General features: G+C 40.7%; 1 protein-coding gene across 1 annotated transcript; it reads right to left on the bottom strand.

Annotated features, from left to right (window-relative positions):
• Positions 1-974: 974 nt before the first annotated feature.
• LOC128697414 (uncharacterized) lies at positions 975-27,229 on the bottom strand. Its single transcript, XM_053789042.2, has 3 exons — positions 27,087-27,229; positions 1,775-1,954; positions 975-1,624 (listed from the first exon to the last, which is right to left on the bottom strand). The coding sequence occupies exons 1-3, from the start codon at positions 27,135-27,137 to the stop codon at positions 1,115-1,117; spliced, it is 741 nt and encodes a 246-aa protein (XP_053645017.2). The 5' UTR covers positions 27,138-27,229; the 3' UTR covers positions 975-1,114.
• Positions 27,230-27,686: the final 457 nt, after the last annotated feature.

Below are 27,686 nucleotides of genomic sequence, written 5' to 3'. Positions count from 1 at the left end.
TATCTTTAATTTTATAAGAAAAAATATATTTTTTTTTTTTTTCAAAATTTCTTCAACACTGGAGCACCACTTCAGATTTTGGCTGAAATTATCGTAAGGCGAATTAATTTTCCCCATAAGAAATAATGGAAATCAAATTAATCCATGTAAGACACCCCAAAGTATGGAAAAAAAAAATTTTTACCACATGAAATATTAATTTTAATACACACAAACTGATAAAGACAAGCACAGTTACTACTCTACTACGAATAGAATACATGACACTTACCTGTAATGAAGATCTGATAATGACTGATGGGATGGGAGGAGGGGAGAATGTGGAAGTTACTGTTTAGAAGGGGAATCCCCTTCCATTAGGACTTGAGGTAGCAAGTCTTTTTCTGGGGCTACTTCCCTTCTTCTTTTAATGCCACTAGGACCAGCTTGAGAGTCACTGGACCTCTGTCGTACAACAAATCTATCCATACAACATTGTCATTGTAATAGTCACCAGCACGGCTTGCAATAGCTGTGTGAGGGCGATTTTCATCCTTAAAGGTTTGCACTTCAACCCACTTTGCACACATTTCCTTAATCTCTTTTTTCAATTCCATACTAATTCTCGCCCTTTTTACCACAGGGATGGCACTAGAAGCTTTCTTTGGGTCCATGGTGACTTATTTTGTAGTTACAAGCACTAAAAACACTGGGATAATGTGAAATGTACCAAATGTATGCATTGAGGCCACACGTGGGATGCGTCCCGGACGAATGACGTGAGGTGAGTTTTTCATCGTGACCTGAGGCAAAACTTTTGCGTTCAAATGCATCATATGGCGGATTTAATGTAACGTGATGCCATCGTAAGGCGGGGGTCCACTGTACTTGTTACCTATGGTTGTGCTAGGTGTCTCTAACCTGTGACTAGTTTTGGGAGCTCTTCTACCCCTGCGGCCAGCCTGGGATTAGGCTTTCCTGTTGACAGCCTTGCTAATTAACCAGGCTGTTGGTGCTAGCAGTCCACAGACCCATATAAGTATCAAAATCTAGCTGATCTAGCATTTGTAGCAGGAAGCTGCTTAGTTTCTTTTTGAAAACTACTGGTGCCATGTAGGAGTGACAGGAGAGTGAACTATAGAGTCAGCACAAGGCCACAATCAACCACAGTCACTTCATTAATGTTTCTAAGTTTGACTGCAGCCTTCAGCACATCAAGACCATTCTCTACTTCACCGAAGACATCACCCCACTGGTGGCCATCTGTGCGGTCCCTAGTGATGATGCAGAACTGGGTACTTAGATCACCAAGCTGTCGTGGTGACCACACTGCACCTGCACTGCCTGACCTGCGGTATTCACCCAGAAGATCAAACAGCAGAGGTGTTCCTCCCCGTCCATCATTATACTGGTAGTCTCCACCAGCGACATACTCCCCTGGACGACTTTTGTACCCAACACTTACAAGTTTAGTGTTTGCATAGGTGGGACCTTGCTGACCTGTACACATTAAAACAAACTGTCTAGCAAGCCCAGTGTTGGGACGTAGTCGGATGTGTATCCGTCCTCGTGTTGCTCCAGCCCAACCCAGGTCCAGAAATGCCAGAGTGGAAGAAGAGTCCAACTCATCCATAACTTCACTGAGCTGAATAAAAGAGAGACAATAATTAAGTATAAGTGAAGCATTTTGATCAGAGTATTAAAATTAACAAATAACTAATAATTATTGGGACATGATTTTTAGCTAATTAAAAATGTGGTAATTTCAGTGTAGTGGTCAGTATAATTAAGTAACCTGGATGGTGCGGGCATGGGCTGACAGGGGCTGGTATAAAAGTGTGTGGAGATATAGCTTTCCATTCTCTAAACTTATCTTGGACGAGCGGAGGCCATCTTGGTCTTGCTGGATAGCCAACACCAGTCCAGCCTCAACCAGTTTCTTGACAGGCTCACTAATCCTGCGGAGATGTTCAACCTGTGGACAGTGTCAACCCTATTACCACCTGGACACACTGTCAACCCAATTTTCACTTATGTACACTGTATACTGATGACACAATCTCTAGCTTATCATAGTCCAACCCCTTCAGCTAAACACTATAATAAACTAAAAATGGTCTACACCTAGTTAACAAATAAAATCTCTCTTAATAAATGAAAAACATTCACTAAAACTTTTGGAAATAAACCATGTCCACAAATAGATATCAAATTAATGAATTGTTGCACCCCATGAGGCCCAATGTACATTATATGTATATATTATCTTTCATATAATTTTATATTGCTGATACAGTGGAACCTCTACTTGTGAGTGCATCCATGTGTGACTTTTTCCAAATACAAGCAGTCGATGGGTCGATTTTTTGCTTCCATATGTGAGCAAAATTTCCGTAAGTGAGCAGACCTCAAGGCAGGTTCCTTGATGCTGGTGAGGGGCTCTTGCTCTTGATCTAGGGAACTGTATCTCATTTGTTTGTTGGACTATATTATTGAAACTTGGGCAATGTATGATGGAAAGATGTTTCTTAACTTACACCAAAAATGAAAGAAATCGGAGCATAAATAATGTAGTTCACTTCTCAGCAATTAGCCACCCCTTAGCGGTATTTTCGTATGGTTTTTATGATTGTATTCTCGTTTTTTTGGTCTCATTTGATAGAATGGAAGATATATTACAGAAATAGATATGATTTTGATTGCTTTCACAATGAAAAGTACCTTAAGCTCAACATAGGAGAAATGTTCGATTGCTTGGCTATGTTCAAGAGTAAACAAATGACGTCACTGTCCATTCCAATATGCAGTCGTTGTTGAGAAATGGTTTACCAGCTAAGGTTAAAGATTAAATATAGGGGGACCTTAGCTTGGTAAGACAGTGCATCGCCGGCAAAGCCGCCCCTGCAGGCGAGTTCTTGAGAAGTCGTAACCACTTCGCAACGGGCTGAAATGGAAATGTCTTAATAATAAATTATCCCTAGGGGGTATTATGTCAGCATATATCAGACACTGACTGCTGACAACACTTACATTTGTGGACTCAAAAGTCCGCACCTCACTGCCGACTATAGGTTGATTACAAACTCCTTGTGACACAAGAACTGTGCAGTCCCCTGTATTACAAGGCAATTCGTAACCTACCTTGCTCTTGTAGCATGAGCTATGGTGTTCTCAACACCTTCGACAGGTATCGGTGACTTGATAGAAGCTGAAGTGTCCTTGGATGTCCACGTCTTCCATAGTCTAGGAATACACACACTGGTACACTATGTTCCACAAGGTTTGTCTTTATTGTTCACAATCTTATCACTAAAGAAGCTGATCACACTTCTCTGTAAGTGTTTATTGCATTTTTTGAGACACTTTATTCACACTAATGTATGGATCAGTGTTCTTTGTTGGTTATACTAGTGTCAGTGTGACACCCAGTAGGGTGAAAAGTAATCTGACCTCACAGCGCCATACACCGCTGCAGTCCCCTAGCACCTCCACTATGAAGCAAAGCAAAATGCTTGATTCTTGCTGTTTTAAGCATTGACAATAATGTACACTATCTTTACCATGGTAATAAAGTGGGAGCAGGATTTTCCCTAATTGTCCTGCTAAGGTAAGAGATGGACTGTCTCTTCTTAAATTAAACTATTTGCAACACCGGACTTTTGCAAGGAGCAGCGGCCGCGTGACCATGTCACATGCTCATACTGCATCTGGGATCAATTAATTAATATAGCAGTAAACAAGATGCTTGCCCCTTCTGAGAAGGCTAGTCCCTTCAGGGATGAAAGGGGCTGAAGGGGGCTGATACCCCCCTCCTGGAGAAAATTTCTCCAAACTGGGGGGCGGCGGAGGTTCGTTGCAGGTGATCTATTCATCACTTAACATTAATTTGATTTTCTCACTCACCACCACTGCTGCTTGTCTTTTCTGAACAGCTTTAGTCTGTGTGGTTTTTGGAGAATCACTAATTTTGGTTTCAACACTGTTTAATTCTAACGGTACTAGTTTATTTATTTTCCGCTTATTCACTACACCTTTGCTCAAAACATCAACTGTCCTGATGATTCCATTTGTATCAGGATATATGGTCACAATTTTTCCAAGAGGCCATTGGGACCTCGGACCATCATTGTCAATAATCACTATGTCACCAGGTCTTAAGGATTTATGATTTTCAGGAATACCAGCTCCACAGAAGTGTTCTCTCAATGAGGTGAGATAGTCTTCTTGCCAAATTTTCTCCCAACGTTCAATCACTTTGTTAAGGTGTTTGAATTTACGACTGAGTTGCTCAGGTTCAAAATAAGTAGGATCCTCTATGATTTCTTTATCAGTCATGGGAGGAACAGGTTCGAGCCTTCTGCCATGGAGTAAATGAGATGGACTTAACACTTCTAAACTGTCCAGATCATCGGTAAAATAAGTTAAAGGTCTGTTGTTGACTCTATTTTCTATTTCAGTCACAACTGTACGGAATTCTTCTAAGTCGATTCTCTGACAATGAAGAGTCTTCTTTAAAGAGCGTTTTACAATGCCAATCATTCTTTCATAAAATCCGCCGTGCCATTGAGATTTAGAAGGAATGTATCTCCAATGACAACTGCGTTGATTCAGCATCCGCTGCACCTCCGGCTGATCAAAATGCTGTGACTGGAACAATACACAAATAACCCATACATAGAAGAGAGGAGCTTACAACAATGTTTTGGTTCGACTTGGACCATTTACAAAGTCACACTAACAAAGAGGAGAGAAGGAGGGAGTATAAATGCGACAGCAGACAAGGACGGGACAAAAGAGATAGTGGGAAAGGAGGAAGAGAGGTAGTGGCAGTGGAGTCAGTCAAATACTAAGAAAGAGGAGTACTGCAAGGGAGCTAGGTGCCCACAGAGGGTACGAGCAAAAACACAGAGGGGGGAAATAAAGGACATATACCCAAGGCAGAAGAAAGAAAACCCAAAGGAGAAAGAGGAAAGGGGAAAAAAGGAAAAAAGGGAAAAAGAGAGAAGGGGGGAAAGAGAATCAGGTTAAGTCGTGGGTGTTCTGAAATTTGGAGCATTTAGCAATGTAATGCGAAAGGAAGGCATCTACAGAGACAAAGCCAGAACTGAGATTCATACAAGGAAAGTTGTGTATAAGGGAGGATTCAACCAGACAGTGACTGTGAAAACTAGAAGCAGGGTAGACAGTTTTAGTGGAAGACCAGTCAATAGGATGACTTTGATCTCTGACAATACAGAAAAGAGCATTATTGGTGTTGGCAAGCCTAACACTACTTTTGTGCTCTCCGAGTCTATCAGAAAGAGAATGGCCAATTTCTCCAAAGTACTGAAGAGAACAGGAGGAACAAGAAATAGAGTAGACACCAGGAGCATCTATAGAGGGAGGAGAGGTATGAACTAGATTAGTGCGAAGAGTGTTAGTCTGGCAAAAAGTAAATTTGATGTCTAAAGAATGGAGACAGTTGTTGAGATTAGAAAGACTGGAAATGTAGGGAAGGCAGAGGACAGGAGAGTTCTCAGGAGTAGAGAGTTTGGGAGGGAAAAAATTACATTTAGCACATGAGAAGGCAGAGTCTATGAAATGGGACAGGGAGCCAATACGGGAAAATGAATTATGAAGAGTGGAAGCTTCTGATTCTAGGAACTGAGGATCACAAATGTGGAGAGCATGGATAAAGAGGGAGATAAGAACACTTTTCTTGGCAGAGGAAGCATGATAAAAAAAGTAGTGAATATACGTGCCACTGAGCATAGGCTTGCGGTACACGGGAAAAGGCAAAACCTGTATTTGAGCGGTGGACATGAACATCAAGGAGAGGAACAAGGAATTAGATTCCCATTCACCTTTAAACTTAATGAAAGGGGAAGATCATTGAGGGCATCAAGAAATGGTTGGAAGAGACTAGAGTCATGAGGCCAAAGAGCAAAGATGACATCTACATAACGGAGCCAGAGTGAAGAGCACACATCAACAGTAGGAAGAAGAACAGTCTCAAAGTATTACATGGAAAGATTAGCACAAACAGGAGATAGAGGAGAGCCCACAGCAACACTGAAGGTTTGAGAATAATACAGTGGACCCCCGGTTAACGAACTTTTTTCATTCCAGTAGTATGTTCAGGTGCCAGTACTGACCGAATTTTTTCCCATAAGGAATATTGTGAAGTAGATTAGTCCATTTCAGACCCCCAAACATACACGTACAAACGCACTTACATAAATACACTTACATAATTGGTCGCATTTGGAGGTGATCGTTAAGCGGGGGTCCACTGTATTTACCTTGGAAAGAAAAGGAATTAGAGTCAACACAAAGGTGGATAATATCAAGAAAGACATGATTAGGTATAGGGAGATTAAATAACCCTTCATTGCCCTTTTCTCTGAGAAAATTAACCCTTTCAGGGTTTCGGCCGTACTAGTACGTCTTACGCACCAGGGTTTTTGACGTACTAGTACGCCTAAATTTTAGCGCACTCAAATCTAGTGAAAGCTGGTAGGCCTACATATGAAAGAATGGGTCAATGTGGTCAGTGTGTGCGGTATAAAAAAATCCTGCAGCACACAGTGCGTAATGAGAAAAAAAAACTTTGACCGTGTTTTTGGATTAAAACAGCGACTTTGCACTGTATTTTCGTATGGTATTTATTGTTGTATTCTAGTTTTCCCAGTCCCATGTTATAGAATGGAAAACCTATTACAGAAACTGAGATGATTTTGACTGGTTTTATAAAGAAAACTACCTTGAAATTGAGCTCAAAGTAGCAGAAATGTTCAATTTTTACCAAAGTTCAAAAGTAAACAAATCATGCCAAGCGTCCAATACACATCAGCTGGTGAGTCTAATATTCTTTCACAAGTGCGCTGATATTATTTATACCATTTCTACACCAATGCAGTAGTCTGCATAACAGTAAATCTTCCATTTTTCTGTGAGAATAAAAATTCAAAGTGGAAAGCAAAAGAATGTAAGAGGGGCATGGGGACATGACTAATGAACAGAGAAAATGTTATTTTAGTGCCAGGAATGTCTTTCTTGTTTATTCTGGACCCTATTCGGAAATTGGCATCTTTTGAAATTTGTGTGAAATTGGCAAAATTGATAAATTCTGACCACTGTATTGGACACCTGAAATTGATAAATGGGTGGTTTCTTGTACTCATTCGATAGAAAAAATGGAGTTCTAGTGAAATAGTTATGATTTTTGTCGACTAATACACTGAAATTGGCCGAAAATAAGGCTCAAAGTGGGCAAAATCACAGATGCGTAAACATCGTCGAGACCGCTAACTTCGCGAGAGCATAATTCCATAAGTTTTCCATCAAATTTCATACTTTTGGTGTCATTATGATCGGGAAAAGATTCTCTATCTTTTCATAAGAAAAACTCGTTTTTTTTTTTTTTTGAAATTCGGCCAACCCTGAGAACAAGTCTCTGAGAGGGCCTGTCGACCCTGAAAGGGTTAAGGGCCTCAACAAGAGGGACATTTGTGAAGAGGGACTCAGCATCAAGACTAAGCATCTTACAGGTTGGGAGAGAGTGAACACGTTCGATGAAGTCTTGAGAGTGACAAAGGTGGGCAGGAGAAAAAGTACCAAGAAAAGCAGTGAAATTTCCAGATGCAAGCGAGCCTCAAGGAAGGTTCCTTGACATTGGTGAGGGGCTCTTGCTCTTGATCTAGGGAACTGGATCTCAGTTGTTTGTTGGACCATCTTACTGAAACTTGGGCAATGTATGATGGAAAGACGCATCTTAATGTACACCAAAAATGAAAGAAATTGGACCATAAATAATGGAGTTCACTTCTAAGCCATTAGCCGCCCCTTAGTGGTATTTTATGGTTGTATTATCATTTTTTTGATCTCATTTGATAGAATGGAAGATATATTACTGAAAAAGATATGATTTTGATTGGTTTAATGATGAAAAGTACCTTAAAATTGAGCTCAAAGTAGCAGAAACGTTTGATTCTTTGGCTATGTTCAAGAGTAAACAATATGCAATCATAAATGGGTTGACATTATTTATACAATTATGACAATAATGCAGCAGTCTGCATAACAGTAAATCTTCTATTTTTTGTGAGAATAAAAATTCAAAATTATTTATATTGTAATAACAATAATAATAATTATAATACATATAATAATAATAAAATAATAGAATATAGTAATAATAATAATATACGATAATAATAAAACGCCGTCACTAGATGGCTGTCAACACCACAACAATACAGGAGCAGTTGTGGCCACCTCCATTTGTCACATAATGACATATTTTATTCATTCTAAAGTATAGATCAGGTTTCTATGTTATTAATATTGTTTATTATGTCATATTAGTTGAATTGTGATAGATAAATAAGCCGTAAAGATGATATTAGCAAAATATTAAAGAATCTTGTGGTGCCTCCTGAGAGCTGGAATGGATTAATTACATTTCAATTAATTTAAATGAGGAAAATTGACTCTGTAAACGAGCAAATCCAGATTAAAGCAAGGTCACTGAACGGATTAAACTCGTAAGTAGAGATTCCACTGTACTCCAGAGTGTCTAAAACACTGTTGGAACCTATAAATATTATGCATGTATTTCTAGACAATAGTATGTGACAAAGGCAAGTGAAAATGTTCACCTGTCAGTGTGTGTTTGTGACTATTTGAATACAGTGGACCCCCGGTTAACGATTTTAATCCGAGCAAGAGGGGTAATTGTTATGCGAAATAATCGCTATGTGAATGAATTTTCCCCATAAGAAATAATGGAAATCAAATTAATCCGTGCAAGACACCCAAAAGTATGAAAAAAAAAATTTTACCACATGAAATATACATTTTCCCACACACAAAGAGAAGGATACATGCACAATAGTAGAGTAATACATGCACAGTATATATTGTGCATGTACTAGTCTACTAAATGAAGAATAAATGACACTTACCTTTATTGAAGATGCAGCAATGACTGATGAGACACTGTGTCCTGGGAGTGCCTTTTCCTCCTGAGTACTGTAGGTCCTGTTTGGCATTTTCTTCCAGAACAGGCCTTATCACACTGTGTATGCCACTACGATTCTTAAATCTCTCAAACCAACCTTTGCTGGCTTTAAATTCACCAATATGAGCACTAGTTCCAGGCATTTTTCCCTGTTCACCTGGGTGTTAGTCGACTTGTGTGGGTTGCATCCTGGGAGACAAGATTAAGGACCCCAATGGAAATAAGTTAGACAGTCTTCGATGACACTGACTTTTTTGGGCTATCCTGGGTGGCAAATCCTCTGGGGTTAATTGTTTCTTGGTATTCTCAATAAGCCACACCAACAACGGTGCTACAGCAGCAGCAGCAGCTGACAGTGCAGCAGCAGCAGCAGCTGACAGTGCAGCAGCAGCAGCAGCTGACAGTGCAGCAGCAGCAGCAGCTGTACCACCAATAGTAGCGATGGTTGATTGGGGTTTATTATACAACCTGGCCAGCTCGGAGACATGCACTCCACTTTCATACTTATCAATGATCTTTTTCTTCATCTCTATTGTAATTCTCACCCTTATTGCTGTAGGGTTGGCACTAGAAGCTTTCTTGGGGCCCATGGTCACTTATTTTCCAGAAAAAGCACCGAAAACACTGTAATAATACGAAATATTCCGATTGTATGCTTGGATGTTACCGCGGAGGCTGGCTGGTAAACAATGCCACCGGCGGAACATGTGAGCGTGGCTCAGGCCGCACATTGGACGCGTCTCGGACGAAAATCGGTAAGCGGGTTTTTAAGCGGTATGTGAGGCAAAATTTTTGCAATTAAAGTAAGCGGTATGCGAAATAATCGCTATGTGATGCCATCGTTATGCGGGGGTCCACTGTATTATTTCAGTAACAAATATTAGCGTCAGAACAAATATTGGCTATGGTATCACAACTACTACTACTACAAATTGTAATTATCAGAACATAAGAATTATATAAATTAAAAAAAAAAAAAAAAAAAAAAAGGTATATAAGCAACACTTCAGCAAGTAGAAGGACTCCATGTTGCTGTCACATAGACATCCAGCGCCAACTTCGCGGTCTTATATTTCAGTAAGTACTGACCGCATTTTTTTTTATCCTATTACATGTATAAAAATCCCCTCTTTATTTTAATAAATTTTTTTTTTTTTTTTTCAAAATATTCAGTGCTGGGCGAGAAAATGTAGACCTACATTTGGACAGTTAAACCTTAAACTGTCCAAACATTGATCTACGTTTTTTCAACATTTGAAAGTATGTAAAAAAAGTAGATCTTTTCTTATTTTAACATTTGAAAACGTGTAAAAAAAAACTTTGATCTAGGTTTTTTTTTTTTTGTTATATTTGAAAACATGTAAAAAAATGCAGATCTACTTTTGGAGCACTACACATGTGAACATAGATCTGCTTGGACAGTTTAAGGGTTAAGGGGTTAATAGTAATATGAAAATATCTTGCTTTATAAAATTTTTTTTTATTTTTATTATCACACTGGCCGATTCCCACCAAGGCAGGGTGGCCCGAAAAAGAAAAACTTTCACCATCATTCACTCCATCACTGTCTTGCCAGAAGGGTGCTTTACACTACAGTTTTTAAACTGCAACATTAACACCCCTCCTTCAGAGTGCAGGCACTGTACTTCCCATCTCCAGGACTCAAGTCCGGCCTGCCGGTTTCCCTGAATCCCTTCATAAATGTTACTTTGCTCACACTCCAACAGCACGTCAAGTATTAAAAACCATTTGTCTCCATTCACTCCTATCAAACACGCTCACGCATGCCTGCTGGAAGTCCAAGCCCCTCGCACACAAAACCTCCTTTACCCCTTCCCTCCAACCCTTCCTAGGCCGACCCCTACCCCGCCTTCCTTCCACTACAGACTGATACACTCTTGAAGTCATTCTGTTTCGCTCCATTCTCTCTACATGTCCGAACCACCTCAACAACCCTTCCTCAGCCCTCTGGACAACAGTTTTGGTAATCCCGCACCTCCTCCTAACTTCCAAACTACGAATTCTCTGCATTATATTCACACCACACATTGCCCTCAGACATGACATCTCCACTGCCTCCAGCCTTCTCCTCGCTGCAACATTCATCACCCACGCTTCACACCCATATAAGAGCGTTGGTAAAACTATACTCTCATACATTCCCCTCTTTGCCTCCAAGGACAAAGTTCTTTGTCTCCACAGACTCCTAAGTGCACCACTCACTCTTTTTCCCTCATCAATTCTATGATTCACCTCATCTTTCATAGACCCATCCGCTGACACGTCCACTCCCAAATATCTGAATACATTCACCTCCTCCATACTCTCTCCCTCCAATCTGATATTCAATCTTTCATCACCTAATCTTTTTGTTATCCTCATAACCTTACTCTTTCCTGTATTCACCTTTAATTTTCTTCTTTTGCACACCCTACCAAATTCATCCACCAATCTCTGCAGCTTCTCTTCAGAATCTCCCAAGAGCACAGTGTCATCAGCAAAGAGCAGCTGTGACAACTCCCACTTTGTGTGCGATTCTTTATCTTTTAACTCCACGCCTCTTGCCAAGACCCTCGCATTTACTTCTCTTACAACCCCATCTATAAATATATTAAACAACCACGGTGACATCACACATCCTTGTCTAAGGCCTACTTTTACTGGGAAAAAATTTCCCTCTTTCCTACATACTCTAACTTGAGCCTCACTATCCTTGTAAAAACTCTTCACTGCTTTCAGTAACCTACCTCCTACACCATACACTTGCAACATCTGCCACATTGCCCCCCTATCCACCCTGTCATACGCCTTTTCCAAATCCATAAATGCCACAAAGACCTCTTTAGCCTTATCTAAATACTGTTCACTTATATGTTTCACTGTAAACACCTGGTCCACACACCCCCTACCTTTCCTAAAGCCTCCTTGTTCATCTGCTATCCTATTCTCCGTCTTACTCTTAATTCTTTCAATTATAACTCTACCATACACTTTACCAGGTACACTCAACAGACTTTTTATTTTTTTATTATCACACCGGCCGATTCCCACCAAGGCAGGGTGGCCCGAAAAAGAAAAACTTTCACCATCATTCACTCCATCACTGTCTTGCCAGAAGGGTGCTTTACACTACAGTTTTTAAACTGCAACATTAACACCCCTCCTTCAGAGTGCAGGCACTGTACTTCCCATCTCCAGGACTCAAGTCCGGCCTGCCGGTTTCCCTGAATCCCTTCATAAATGTTACTTTGCTCACACTCCAACAGCACGTCAAGTATTAAAAACCATTTGTCTCCATTCACTCCTATCAAACACGCTCAAGCATGCCTGCTGGAAGTCCAAGCCCCTCGCACACAAAACCTCCTTTACCCCCTCCCTCCAACCCTTCCTAGGCCGACCCCTACCCCGCCTTCCTTCCACTACAGACTGATACACTCTTGAAGTCATTCTGTTTCGCTCCATTCTCTCTACATGCCCGAACCACCTCAACAACCCTTCCTCAGCCCCCTATAATTTTTGCACTCTCTTTTATCCCCTTTGCCTTTATACAAAGGAACTATGCATGCTCTCTGCCAATCCCTAGGTACTTTACCCTCTTCCATACATTTATTAAATAATTGCACCAACCACTCCAAAACTATATCCCCACCTGCTTTTAACATTTCTATCTTTATCCCATCAATCCCGGCTGCCTTACCCCCTTTCATTTTACCTACTGCCTCACGAACTTCCCCCACACTCACAACTGGCTCTTCCTCACTCCTACAAGATGTTATTCCTCCTTGCCCTATACACGAAATCACAGCTTCCCTATCTTCATCAACATTTAACAATTCCTCGAAATATTCCCTCCATCTTCCCAATACCTCTAACTCTCCATTTAATAACTCTCCTCTCCTATTTTTAACTGACAAATCCATTTGTTCTCTAGGCTTTCTTAACTTGTTAATCTCACTCCAAAACTTTTTCTTATTTTCAACAAAATTTGTTGATAACATCTCACCCACTCTCTCATTTGCTCTCTTTTTACATTGCTTCACCACTCTCTTAACCTCTCTCTTTTTCTCCATATACTCTTCCTTCCTTGCATCACTTCTACTTTGTAAAAACTTCTCATATGCTAACTTTTTCTCCCTTACTACTCTCTTTACATCATCATTCCACCAATCGCTCATCTTCCCTCCTGCACCCACTTTCCTGTAACCACAAACTTCTGCTGAACACTCTAACACTACATTTTTAAACCTACCCCATACCTCTTCGACCCCATTGCCTATGCTCTCATTAGCCCATCAATCCTCCAATAGCTGTTTATATCTTTCCCTAACTGCCTCCTCTTTTAGTTTATAAACCTTCACCTCTCTCTTCCCTGATGCTTCTATTCTCCTTGTATCCCATCTACCTTTTACTCTCAGTGTAGCTACAACTAGAAAGTGATCTGATATATCTGTGGCCCCTCTATAAACATGTACATCCTGAAGTCTACTCAACAGTCTTTTATCTACCAATACATAATCCAACAAACTACTGTCATTTCGCCCTACATCATATCGTGTATACTTATTTATCCTCTTTTTCTTAAAATATGTATTACCTATAACTAAACCCCTTTCTATACAAAGTTCAATCAAAGGGATCCCATTATCATTTACACCTGGCACCCCAAACTTACCTACCACACCCTCTCTAAAAGTTTCTCCTACTTTAGCATTCAGGTCCCCTACCACAATTACTCTCTCACTTGGTTCAAAGGCTCCTATACATTCACTTAACATCTCCCAAAATCTCTCTCTCTCCTCTGCATTCCTCTCTTCTCCAGGTGCATACACGCTTATTATGACCCACTTCTCGCATCCAACCTTTACTTTAATCCACATAATTCTTGAATTTACACATTCATATTCTCTTTTCTCCTTCCATAACTGATCATTTAACATTACTGCTACCCCTTCCTTTGCTCTAACTCTCTCAGATACTCCAGATTTAATCCCATTTATTTCCCCCCACTGAAACTCTCCTACCCCCTTCAGCTTTGTTTCGCTTAGAGCCAGGACATCCAACTTCTTTCCATTCATAACATCAGCAATCATCTGTCTCTTGTCATCCGCACTACATCCACGCACATTTAAGCATCCCAGTTTTATAAAGTTTTTCTTCTTTATAAAATTATTTGACTTATTATACAGCCTCTCCTCACTTAACGACGGTGTTCTGTTCTGAAGACCAAATCGTTAAACGAATTCATCACTAAGTGAGGAGCATACTATAATGGTACGGTGAACCCTCAGTTATCAGCCGTTCCTGTTATCAGCTAACTTGGTGATCGGCCGGTTTTTTGGTTCCCATTGATCGGCTGTTATTTCAGTGATCGGTCGTTTGGGACATGTCCGTCCACCAGCTGGGGCCGCTTCCGCATCAGTTTGGCTGTGTCTCTCGGAGTGTGAAGAAGCTTATGCTGATACATCCAAACATTTCACTAGTTTTCCATTGTCTTTTGTGGGGTTTTTGCAGTGCAACTACAAAATAAGTAACCATGGCCCCAAAGAAAGTTCCTAGTAAAGTTCCTGTGGTAAAGAAAGTGAGAAACACCATGGAATTTAAGCTTGAAGTGTAGCAGGCCTGCAGAGAGTGTAGCAGGCATCCAGGGAGTGTAGCAGGCATCCAGGGAGTGTAGCAGGCATACAAGAGCTGTAGCAGGCATGCAGGGAGTGTAGCAGGCATGCAGGGAGTGTAGCAGGCATGCAGGGAGTGTAGCAGGCATGCAGGGAGCATAGCAGGCATGCAGGAAGCGTAGCAGGCATGAAGGGAGTGTAGCAGGCATACAGGGAGTGTAGCAGGCATGCAGGGAGTGTAGCAGACATTCCAGAAGCCAGCATTAGTCTTCAATAAAGGTATGAAATACTGATTTAATTGTTAAAAAAATAATTTTTTTGTGAATATTTTTGTCTGGAACAGATTAATTGTATTTACATTAATTCTTATGGGAAATATTATTTTGGTTTTCGGCCATTTCGGTTTTAGGCCGAGTCTCTGGAATGGATCATGGTTGATAACCGAGGGTCCACTGTATGTGACTAAGGTAGGTAAAAATGTTTACCTGTCAATACAGTGGACCCCTGATATAACGATGTCCCCAACCTACGTTAAAATGACATACGATGCATTTCAGTATAAAAATTTGACCCCGACATACGTTGAAAAATTTGACCTACAGCATTCGTCCGGTACGTGTCCACGTGTGTGTCCAGCCTGAGCGCGCCTCAGCTGGCCTGCCTTCAGTTAGTGTGCCATTGTTTACAAGCCAGAGCGGTCACTCCCACGCATAGATTCAGAAATTTTTCTATTTTTAAAGTTTTTTTAGTGCTTCTAACTGCTAAATAAGCCACCATGGGCCCAAAGAAAGCTTCTAGTGCCAACCCTGTGATAAAAAGGGTGAAAATTACTATTGAAATGAAGAAGGAGATAGTGAATAAGTACAAAAGTGGAGTGCGTGCCTCCGAGCTGGCCAGGTTGTACAACAAACCCCAATAAACCATCTCTACTATCCTGGCCAACAAACAGGCAATCAAGGAAGCTGTTGTTGCAAAAGGTGCAAGTATCTTTATGAAACACAGATCGCAAGTGCTCGAAAATGTTGAGAGACTGTTATTGGTGTGGATAAACGAAAAACGGATATCAGGAGATAGCATCTCTCAAGCGATCATATGTGAAAAGGCAAGGCAGTTGCATGATGATTTAATTAAAGAAATGCCTGTAACTAGTGGTGATATGAGTGAATTTAAGGCCAGCATAGCTTGGTTTGAGAGATTTAAGAATCGTAGTGGCACACACAGGCATGGTGAGGCTGCCAGTCCAGACCAAAAAGTGGCTGAAAAATATGTGCAGGAATTCAAGGAGTAAAGAATAGAGGATGAAGGACCGAAACCTGAACAAGTGTTTAATTATGACGAAACAGGCCTGTTTTGGAAGAAAATGCCAAACAGGACCTATATTACTCAGGAGGAAAAGGCACTCCCAGAACATAAGCCTATGAAAGACAGGCTTAATCTTTTGCTGTGTGGTAATGCTAGTGGTGCTTGCAAAGTGAAGCCTTTACTGGTGTATCCCTCTGAAACTCCCAGTGTGTTCAGGAAAAACAATATCCTCAAGGCTAATTTGTGTGTGATGTGGAGGGTAAACAGTAAGGCATGGGTCACTAGGGACTTTTTCTGTGACTGGTTTCACCATGTGTTTGCCCCAACTGTGAAAAATTACCTCCTGGAAAAGAAATTGGACCTTAAGTGCCTCATGGTATTAGACAATGCTCCTGGCCATCCTTCAGACTTGGCAGAGCGACTTTCTGGGGTCATGAGCTTCATCAAGGTCAAATTTTTGCCTCCTAATACCACTCCTCTCCTGCAGCCCATGGACCAGCAGGTCTTTTCCAACTTCAAAAAACTCTACACAAAAGCTGTTTCAAAAGTGCTTTGAAGTGACCTCAGACACTAAGCTGACCCTAAGAGAGCTTTGGAAAGATCACTTTAGTATCCTCAGTTGTGTAAACCTTATAGGTAAGGTTTGGGAGGAAGTGACTAAGAGGACCTTGAATGCTGCTTGGAAGAAAATGTGGCCACAATATGTAGAACAGAGGGACTTTGAAGGGTTTGGGGGTAACCCACAGCAGCCTATGGCAGTTGTGTAATCTATTGTGGCATTATTGACGTCCATGGGGTTGGAGGTTAGTGGGGAGGATGTGGAAGAGTTGGTGGAGGAGGATGATGAAGAACTAACCACTGATGAGCTGCAAGAGCATCTGCAACAGCAAGAGGCCAGACCATGATTAAACTGCTTCAGAGGAGGGGAGAGAGAAACTCAAGAAGTTGCCTTCTTCAAAGATTAAGGAAATTTGTGAAAAGTGGGTTGAAGTGCAAACCTTTATGGATGAAAATCACCCTCACACAGCTATTGCAAGCCGTGCTGGTAACTATTACAATGACAATGTTGTGACTCTCTTTAGAAAAATCTTATAGGAACGAGAGGTACAGAGCTCTACTGAAAGATATTTAGTGCGACAGAGGACCAGTGACTGTCAAGTTGTTCCCAGTGGCATTAAAAGAAGAAGAGAAGTAACCCCAGAAAAGGACATGCTACTTAAAGTCCTCATGGAAGGGGATTCCCCTTCCAAAAAATAACCTACATCATAGTAGGTTGGTAGACAGCAACCACCCAGGGAAGTACTACCGTCCTGCCAAATGACTGTGAAACAAAAACCTGTAACTGTTTTGCATGATGGTAGGATTGCTGGTTTCTTTTTCTGTCTCATAAACACGCTAGATAACAGGGATATCTTGCTTCTCCTACTTACACTTTGGTCACACTTCACAGACACGCACATGCATATATATATATACATACATCTAGGTTTTTCTCCTTTTTCTAAATAGCTCTTGTTCTTTTTTATTTCTTCTATTGTCCATGGGGAAGTGGAAAAGAATCTTTCCTCCGTAAGCCATGCGTGTCGTATGAGGCGACTAAAATGCCGGGAGCAATGGGCTAGTAACCCCTTCTCCTGTATACATTTACTAAAAAAGAGAAGAAGAAAAACTTTATAAAACTGGGATGCTTAAATGTGCGTGGATGTAGTGCGGATGACAAGAAACAGATGATTGCTGATGTTATGAATGAAAAGAAGTTGGATGTCCTGGCTCTAAGCAAAACAAAGCTGAAGGGGGTAGGAGAGTTTCAGTGGGGGGAAATAAATGGCATTAAATCTGGAGTATCTGAGAGAGTTAGAGCAAAGGAAGGGGTAGCAGTAATGTTAAATGATCAGCTATGGAAGGAGAAAAGAGAATATGAATGTGTAAATTCAAGAATTATGTGGATTAAAGTAAAGGTTGGATGCGAGAAGTGGGTCATAATAAGCGTGTATGCACCTGGAGAAGAGAGGAATGCAGAGGAGAGAGAGAGATTTTGGGAGATGTTAAGTGAATGTATAGGAGCCTTTGAACCAAGTGAGAGAGTAATTGTGGTAGGGGACCTGAATGCTAAAGTAGGAGAAACTTTTAGAGAGGGTGTGGTAGGTAAGTTTGGGGTGCCAGGTGTAAATGATAATGGGAGCCCTTTGATTGAACTTTGTATAGAAAGGGGTTTAGTTATAGGTAATACATATTTTAAGAAAAAGAGGATAAATAAGTATACACGATATGATGTAGGGCGAAATGACAGTAGTTTGTTGGATTATGTATTGGTAGATAAAAGACTGTTGAGTAGACTTCAGGATGTACATGTTTATAGAGGGGCCACAGATATATCAGATCACTTTCTAGTTGTAGCTACACTGAGAGTAAAAGGTAGATGGGATACAAGGAGAATAGAAGCATCAGGGAAGAGAGAGGTGAAGGCTTATAAACTAAAAGAGGAGGCAGTTAGGGTAAGATATAAACAGCTATTGGAGGATAGATGGGCTAATGAGAGCATAGGCAATGGGGTCGAAGAGGTATGGGGTAGGTTTAAAAATGTAGTGTTAGAGTGTTCAGCAGAAGTTTGTGGTTACAGGAAAGTGGGTGCAGGAGGGAAGAGGAGCGATTGGTGGAATGATGATGTAAAGAGAGTAGTAAGGGAGAAAAAGTTAGCATATGAGAAGTTTTTACAAAGTAGAAGTGATGCAAGGAGGGAAGAGTATATGGAGAAAAAGAGAGAGGTTAAGAGAGTGGTGAAGCAATGTAAAAAGAGAGCAAATGAGAGAGTGGGTGAGATGTTATCAACAAATTTTGTTGAAAATAAGAAAAAGTTTTGGAGTGAGATTAACAAGTTAAGAAAGCCTAGAGAATAAATGGATTTCTCAGTTAAAAATAGGAGAGGAGAGTTATTAAATGGAAAGTTAGAGGTATTGGGAAGATGGAGGGAATATTTTGAGGAATTGTTAAAGGTTGATGAAGATAGGGAAGCTATGATTTCGTGTATAGGGCAAGGAGGAATAACATCTTGTAGGAGTGAGGAAGAGCCAGTTGTGAGTGTGGGGGAAGTTCGTGAGGCAGTAGGTAAAATGAAAGGGGGTAAGGCAGCCGGGATTGATGGGATAAAGATAGAAATGTTAAAAGCAGGTGGGGATATAATTTTGGAGTGGTTGGTGCAATTATTTAATAAATGTATGGAAGAGGGTAAGGTACCTAGGGATTGGCAGAGAGCATGCATAGTTCCTTTGTATAAAGGCAAAGGGGATAAAAGAGAGTGCAAAAATTATAGGGGGATAAGTCTGTTGAGTGTACCTGGTAAAGTGTATGGTAGAGTTATAATTGAAAGAATTAAGAGTAAGACGGAGAATAGGATAGCAGATGAACAAGGAGGCTTTAGGAAAGGTAGGGGGTGTGTGGACCAGGTGTTTACAGTGAAACATATAAGTGAACAGTATTTAGATAAGGCTAAAGAGGTCTTTGTGGCATTTATGGATTTGGAAAAGGCGTATGACAGGGTGGATAGGGGGGCAATGTGGCAGATGTTGCAAGTGTATGGTGTAGGAGGTAGGTTACTGAAAGCAGTGAAGAGTTTTTACGAGGATAGTGAGGCTCAAGTTAGAGTATGTAGGAAAGAGGGAAATTTTTTCCCAGTAAAAGTAGGCCTTAGACAAGGATGTGTGATGTCACTGTGGTTGTTTAATATATTTATAGATGGGGTTGTAAGAGAAGTAAATGCGAGGGTCTTGGCAAGAGGCGTGGAGTTAAAAGATAAAGAATCACACACAAAGTGGGAGTTGTCACAGCTGCTCTTTGCTGATGACACTGCTCTTGGGAGATTCTGAAGAGAAGCTGCAGAGATTGGTGGATGAATTTGGTAGGGTGTGCAAAAGAAGAAAATTAAAGGTGAATACAGGAAAGAGTAAGGTTATGAGGATAACAAAAAGATTAGGTGATGAAAGATTGAATATCAGATTGGAGGGAGAGAGTATGGAGGAGGTGAACGTATTCAGATATTTGGGAGTGGACGTGTCAGCGGATGGGTCTATGAAAGATGAGGTGAATCATAGAATTGATGAGGGAAAAAGAGTGAGTGGTGCCCTTAGGAGTCTGTGGAGACAAAGAACTTTGTCCTTGGAGGCAAAGAGGGGAATGTATGAGAGTATAGTTTTACCAATGCTCTTATATGGGTGTGAAGCGTGGGTGATGAATGTTGCAGCGAGGAGAAGGCTGGAGGCAGTGGAGATGTCATGTCTGAGGGCAATGTGTGGTGTGAATATAATGCAGAGAATTCGTAGTTTGGAAGTTAGGAGGAGGTGCGGGATTACCAAAACTGTTGTCCAGAGGGCTGAGGAAGGGTTGTTGAGGTGGTTCGGACATGTAGAGAGAATGGAGCGAAACAGAATGACTTCAAGAGTGTATCAGTCTGTAGTGGAAGGAAGGCGGGGTAGGGGTCGGCCTAGGAAGGGTTGGAGGGAAGGGGTAAAGGAGGTTTTGTGTGCGAGGGGCTTGGACTTCCAGCAGGCATGCGTGAGCGTGTTTGATAGGAGTGAATGGAGACAAATGGTTTTTAATACTTGACGTGCTGTTGGAGTGTGAGCAAAGTAACATTTATGAAGGGATTCAGGGAAACCGGCAGGCCGGACTTGAGTCCTGGAGATGGGAAGTACAGTGCCTGCACTCTGAAGGAGGGGTGTTAATGTTGCAGTTTAAAAACTGTAGTGTAAAGCACCCTTCTGGCAAGACAGTGATGGAGTGAATGATGGTGAAAGTTTTTCTTTTTCGGGCCACCCTGCCTTGGTGGGAATCGGCCAGTGTGATAATAAAAAGATAATAAAAAATCTCCCCTCCTCCTATCCTATCACTCATCGGCAGATCTTCAGTAAAGGTAAGTGTCATTTATTGCTCATTACACAATAATATACTTACTAAGCATGTCTCCTTGTTTGTGTGTGTAGGAAAATGTATATTTCATGTAGTAAAATTTTGTTTTTCATACTCTGGGGTGAACATTAAAATGGTATAAAATACCGACAGATTGTTAGGTAAGACACATATGCAACAGTTAGGTATCTTTATTTCGAAACGTTTCGAAATAAAGATACCTAACTGTTGCATATGTGTCTTACCTAACAATCTGTCGGTATTTTATACCATTTTAATGTTCATTCTGTCAGACACTGCAACACAAGGGTATCTTGGTACAGACCATGAACTTCGACAATCTCTACTAGTGAGAACGGCTGGGTTTGAGAGGGACCTGCCCTCCCAACGCAATCTACGTCTCACCTCCTGGCACTATAAAAGGCTCCATCCTGTCACTTCAACTTCATATTGTTTCAGACAACGGAACAATGCTCTTCTCCAGACTGAGGGACTGACCACCTCAAAACTTTAAGGGTGATGGACTGATTACATCGTCTTCAAGTATCTTCTGCTTCTATCAACTTTTCTGTACTCGACTGAAGAAGCCTACTGTGTAGGCGAAACGTTTCGAAATAAAGATACCTAACTGTTGCATATGTGTCTTACCTAACATACTCTGGGGTGTCAGGAACGGATTAATTTGATTTCCATTATTTCTTATGGGGAAAATTAATTCATACTACGATCGTTTTGTCTTACAATGGGCTCTCAAGAATGGATTAATATCATAAGTTGGGGGTCCACTGCATTTGTGCAGTTATTGTGTAGCATATGAGTGAATATACATACAATATGCCTTATATTGATCCCACAGGCCATAAAAGTTACTTGAAAAAATAAAATGTTAAAAAATAAAAGAAAAAAGTAGAAAAAATAAATGAACAATTATTGCGTGACCGGAACTCGGAGATGTTGCCAAAAACTGTTCATTTTCTGTCAACTTCACGCCTCCATATCTTGGTAAGCATTGATCGCAAAAAAAAAAAAAAAAATAGCCTATAACACTTGCAAAAACATTCTCTGTCATTTCTTATGAATTTTTTTTTTTTCAAATATTTCTTGACTCTGAGAACTAGTTTATGAGAGGGGCTCTCGACCATTAAAGGGTTAAAATGGGTACCTGGGTGTTAGTCAATAGGTGTGGGTCACATCCTGGGCACAAAACTGACCTAATTTGCCTGAAATGCTCAGCATAACAAGTAGCTTTCTATATAGTAGTATGTCATTGATGTCAGCTAGGCCTGTATACCATGTACATGTACTTGTAGTAAATAAAGATCTTCTTTCTTTCAACAAACCGGCCGTATCCCACCGAGACAGGGTAGCCCAAAAAGAAAAACAAAAGTTTCTCTTTTTAAATTTAGTAATTTATACAGGAGAAGGGGTTACTAGCCCCTTGCTCCCGGCATTTTAGTCGCCTCTTACAACATGCATGGCTTACGGAGGAAGAATTCTGTTCCACTTTCCAATGGAGATAAGAGGAAATAAACAAGAACAAGAACTAGAAAGAAAATAGAAGAAAACTCAGAGGGGTATGTATATATATGCTTGTACATGTATGTGTAGTGTGCCCTAAGTGTAAGTAGAAGTAGCAAGACGTACCTGAAATCTTGCATGTTTATGAGACAGAAAAAAGACACCAGCAATCCTACCATCATGTAAAACAATTACAGGCTTCTGTTTTACACTCACTTTGCAGGACGGTAGTACCTCCCTGGGCGGTTGCTGTGTACCAACCTACTACCTAGGAGTAAATAAAGATATTATTATTATTATTGTTCAAGCAAACTGTTTGATTGCCTTAATTGTCAAGAAACTGTATTGTATGAGGACTTGCTCTCAGTAACTGTTTAAGTCTAAGTCGAGTTGAGTCTTACTGAGACATATTAAGCACATACACACATTCTCACAAACCTGTACATTTTTATAATTTTTCGTTGGATTATAACTCATCATATCTACGTGCCAGACTGTATTTGTGAGTCGTACTGTTACAAAATGTGCCCTCAGCACTATGCTACTATATGTACAATTTAACATCACACTACAAGAGAAGTGTAGGAGCTTATATCCTAAATTACAGTAGATTGTTATATTACATGGTAATTGCGTTCCTGAAAAGCCATGTTGGGTAAATCTGTGTTAGATAAACTAAAGAAGTTACGGGAAAAATAGGGTTACGTTCCTGGGAGCCCCAAAAATGCAAACAACTTTTTTTAGACCTCCAGATCATGCAAAAATAAAGATGAATATGTAATTATAGTTCACTGTCATGATGTATAATGTTGTTTTTACTGTTTAAGACTACAAATGCAACAGAAATAGGAGTATATCTTACCTTAAATTGTGGGTGCTGGTGTTTGAGGATGATTGTGAAGAGAAAGGAGACTCATAATAGAGGTTCTGGTACTGAAGTCGATGATTGTACTGGAGTGTGCATAAATTCTGTAATGGATTTCTGTTCTATTTTACCCTGCAGTGCATTATACAACTGGTGGTAAGGCATCAGTTGCTCTAGACACTATTTCAGGGTGCTTTTCAGTGAAAAAGACTAACTTTAAGTCAGTCAGTAAATCAGTCATGTCAGTAAGTCAGTCAAGTCAGTCAGTCAGTCAGTCAAGCCAGTAAGTCAGTCCGTCAAGTCAGTAATTCAGTCAGTCAAATCAGTAAGTCAGTCAAGTCAGTCAGTCAGTAAATCAGTCAAGTCAGTCAGTCAGTAAATCAGTCAAGTCAGTATGTAAATCAGTCAGTCAGTCAGTAAATCAAGTCAGTCAGTAAATCAATCACATCAGTCAGTCATCACACAAACTCGTATTTACCTCATTCTTTTTATGTGCACAAAGTTATGCTTCATTACGGCCACAGGTTATCTCTTGTCTAATATCTCTATTTTCTATAATTCTAAGATTTAAATGCTTAACCCCTTAACTGTCAAAATGTAGATCTACGTTCTTAGCACTAGCGCTCCAAACGTAGATCTACATTTTATTTTTCCTGTCTTCAAATTTGGTGCAATAGGCCTTAGTGACCTAGACATGAGAGAATGGGTCTGAGCACTCAGTGTGTGCTGTATGAAAAAAACTGGGGACAGCGCAGTACTACATGGTAGCACCAGTTCGTTTCAGCTCCATCCTGGGTCAACATCATGGCAAACCCTCGTGATTCACTCACGCTTCATTGTATTAACAATCTCTTATTCGTGGAAAGTGATATAGAATGGGAGTTTAGTGAATTTGAGACCAATATGATCACTAATGATCAAGGAATTGGTGAAAATATTGACAATAACCCTGATGACCCTCAGCCCATCCCCTCTAGGGTGGCCAGTGGGGCCATGCAAGACCCTCAGCCAAGCACCTCTGGGACAGCCACACTGGCCATCTCAGCTTCTCAGCCAAGCACCTCTGGGGTGGCCAGTGTTACAACTCAGAGGCTACTACACAAGAGGAAATTATAATATTCTGTTATTTTTGGCGAAGATGAGAGTGAAAGTGATATAAGTGATGATGAGATTGATTTTCTCCATGGGGAAGTGGAACAGAATTCTTCCTCCGTAAGCTATGCGTGTTGTAAGAGGCGACTGAAATGCCGGGAGCAAGGGGCTAGTGACCCCTTCTCCTGTATATATTACTAAATTTGAAAGGAGAAATTTTCGTTTTTCCTTTTGGGCCACCCCACCTCGGTGGGATACGGCCGGTGTGTTGAAAGAAGAAGAAGAAAGAGATTGATTTTATGCCCATAGATGAATCATCAAGTGATAGTGATATACATTATTCCCCATGAAGCATACCTTTAGGTGTCATCGCCTATGTTCAGGCAGTGTGCCATATGCAGTGCCCAAGGATCGTGGGAGATCACGATGGAAAACCCCAGCAACTGATAGTGATCATAAAGGAAAATACACAGAGATGGAGGATGAGGAGGAGGTGGTGGTGGGTGGCATGGTGCCTGGCCTGTGTAGTGCATTGGGTGGGCAGACAAAGGACTGCCTGGCACCCCGTCAACCATGTGCTGTTTCCACTCCCATTCCCCCTACTGCTCCCCCACGCCCCATGCCTCAGGTCCACCCTGCACCATGTGACCGTGAGTGGAACTGGACACAAAGTACAACATTCGTGCCACATCCTTTTGATTCTGATGCCAGTGGAAGTGGCATCCTCGCACAATGTCCCATCACGAATGAGTCTACAGAGTTAGACTTTTTCCAACTATACTTTGATGGGCCGTTAATGTACTCGATTGTCACCCAAACAATTACTACTGCTATACAATGGACAACACAGTGGTTGCAGAATCGTCACGGCTGTGCAGATGGAAAGATACAACTGTGGCCGAAATGTATTTATTCCTTGGCACTGTCATGCTTATGCCTCATGTGTATAGACACAATATAGCACAGTTCTGGTCCACAGACTACTTCATCAGTATTCCAGTCTTCCATGACCTCCTTCCCTGAACAGATTCACTCTGCTGCTTCGAATGTTGCACTTCCCAGACAGGATTAGGCCCAACAGAAATGACCTTTCATACAAAATCCAGGAAGTGTTTATGTATCTGAAGCAGATATTCAGTGCCTAATTTTTATCCATTCAAGAACATTGTTGTCAACGAGTCCTTGATTCTGTTCAAGGAACGCCTGTCATTTAAGCAATATATACCAAGCAAACATAATTGCTTTAAAATAAAACTGTTTGTTATGTGTGACTGTGAGAGTGGCACAGTGTTAGATGTCACTGTCTACACCGGGAGTAACACACTCGATGATGACAGGTGGATGTTGGGCATTTCTGGTGATGTCGTTCACAAGATGATGAAGCCATAACTTTGCAAGGGTTATACATTGTTCACAGACAACCAGTATACAAGCCCTATGCTCACTGATTTCCTACGTATGAACAATACTGATATATGTGGAACAGTGAGAAGAAATAGAAAACATATGCCAAGGTTCCGTGGAGGCAGTGGTGAAGGTGCAGTGCAAGAGTTTCATGCCAATGACATGATGGCACTGATGTTGCATAACAAACGGGATGTGACATTGCTCTCAACCACCCACAGAAATGAGATGGTGCAAACCTACAAAGTGAACAGGAAGACCAATGGATGCATTGTAAAGCCAACTGCTGTCATTGACTATACGAACAATATCCAACTAGTCAAGAAGTGTGACATGATGAAAGGGTTCGCTGACTGTGTGTGTAGGAGACGCAAGTGGTATATAAAAGTGTTTTTCCACTTGCAGACACTGCAATGCGCAATGCTTTCAACATGTATGAAATAAAGACTGGAAAATGACTTCATTATGCAAAATTCAGCCTATATGTCATCAAGCAGATAGCAAAAAAGTATGGTACCAGACCTATGCCTGCCCCTCAACAGCAATCTGTCACACCACAACCTGTATCCCAACCAAAACCAGTGGAGGAAGTGCCAGACTGAATCCTCACTAACTGTCACTACCTGATACCAATACCACCTACCCAAAAAAAGAAGTATTCTCAGAAAAAGTGTGTTGTGTGTGCTACCACCTCAAGGCGACCCCAACAGCGGAAGGTCACATGATTCTTTTGCAGGCAATGTGGGACGGCACTCTGGGTGAATCCATGTTCCATGGGGCATCATACAATCCTGGAGTACTAGAAACATAACTGGGACATGTAAATACTTGTATATAGTTGTTAATAATAAAAAGTGATTCGACCAGGTGTACAGTATCACCTATAAGTGTGTACGTGTGTGTTTGTGACAAAATTATTAATAATTTCATACAGCTACACTGAGAGTAAAAGGTAGATGGGATACAAGGAGAATAGAAGCACTTAAAGAAACCTAAAAAAAAATGGCTTGGCATTTTTGAAGTTCACAAGAACATAACCCCATTATTCCCCTATGTTCTTAAATTAAATTAATCCTTTCACTGTCAGTCCCGCAATATTACAGATTTGAAGCCAGTGTTAGTCCCGTAATACTACGCCAAAATTCTAGCGGCTTCCAAACTTGCAGGAGATATCTGGTAGGCCTACATATGAGAGAATGAGTCTGAGTAGTTAGTGTGTACAGTATAAAAAAACCTGTAGCATGCAGTGTATAAAAGCTTAAACGTATAGTAGGGTAACCCCCAAAAACTTACAAACATTCAAAACCACTCATTCAAACAGCTGTCTTATGAACAAGTGCTGGTAAATGTCTCTCCTTCTGTGGGTAACAATCTTAATGTGCTTTAAAAAACAAAAGAATGTTGAACTTACATTTAACTTATCTACAGAAACTGATCCAGTAATTTTTGCAACTTTATCCATAATGGTGGGTGTTGAGTCTCCTAGGTAGACAGGGGAAGCTCTGGCCTCTATCTCTGTGATCACCACCTCTAGGATCTCTCTGATGTTCTCCTGTACCTACAATGTTCAACACTAATATTAACAGAGGAGGATGTGTCTCCCAGCTGCACGAGAGGTTTAACACACCAAGCTTCATACGTCAGTAATAACACTTAGCAATAATGACAGAATTACTGAAAAAATGTTAGGTAAATGGATACTGTTACAACTAATGTGACATTTTATTGTTCTCGCAATAAAATATCACATTAGCTGCATCTGTGTCCATTTACCTAACAGTAAGACTTACATCTGACAAAACCTGAAAATTCTGAATAGTATAAATTTTTACATTTGTATGAGTACAGATAATTCCAAGATTTTAAATTTTAAGAATCCAAAAGCAAATCTTATGTATGGTATCTGCATACATTATATTAGTTAAATTATTAATACAGTGGAACCTCTAGTTGCAAGCGCATCCATGTGCGAGTTTTTCCAAATACGAGCAATCGATGGGTCGATTTTTTG

Source organism: Cherax quadricarinatus, chromosome 31 (genome assembly GCF_038502225.1).
Source record: "Cherax quadricarinatus isolate ZL_2023a chromosome 31, ASM3850222v1, whole genome shotgun sequence".
Taxonomy (NCBI): domain Eukaryota; kingdom Metazoa; phylum Arthropoda; class Malacostraca; order Decapoda; family Parastacidae; genus Cherax; species Cherax quadricarinatus.
The sequence above is the reverse complement of the archived record's forward strand: the minus strand, read 5'-3'. Positions and strand labels throughout refer to the sequence as shown.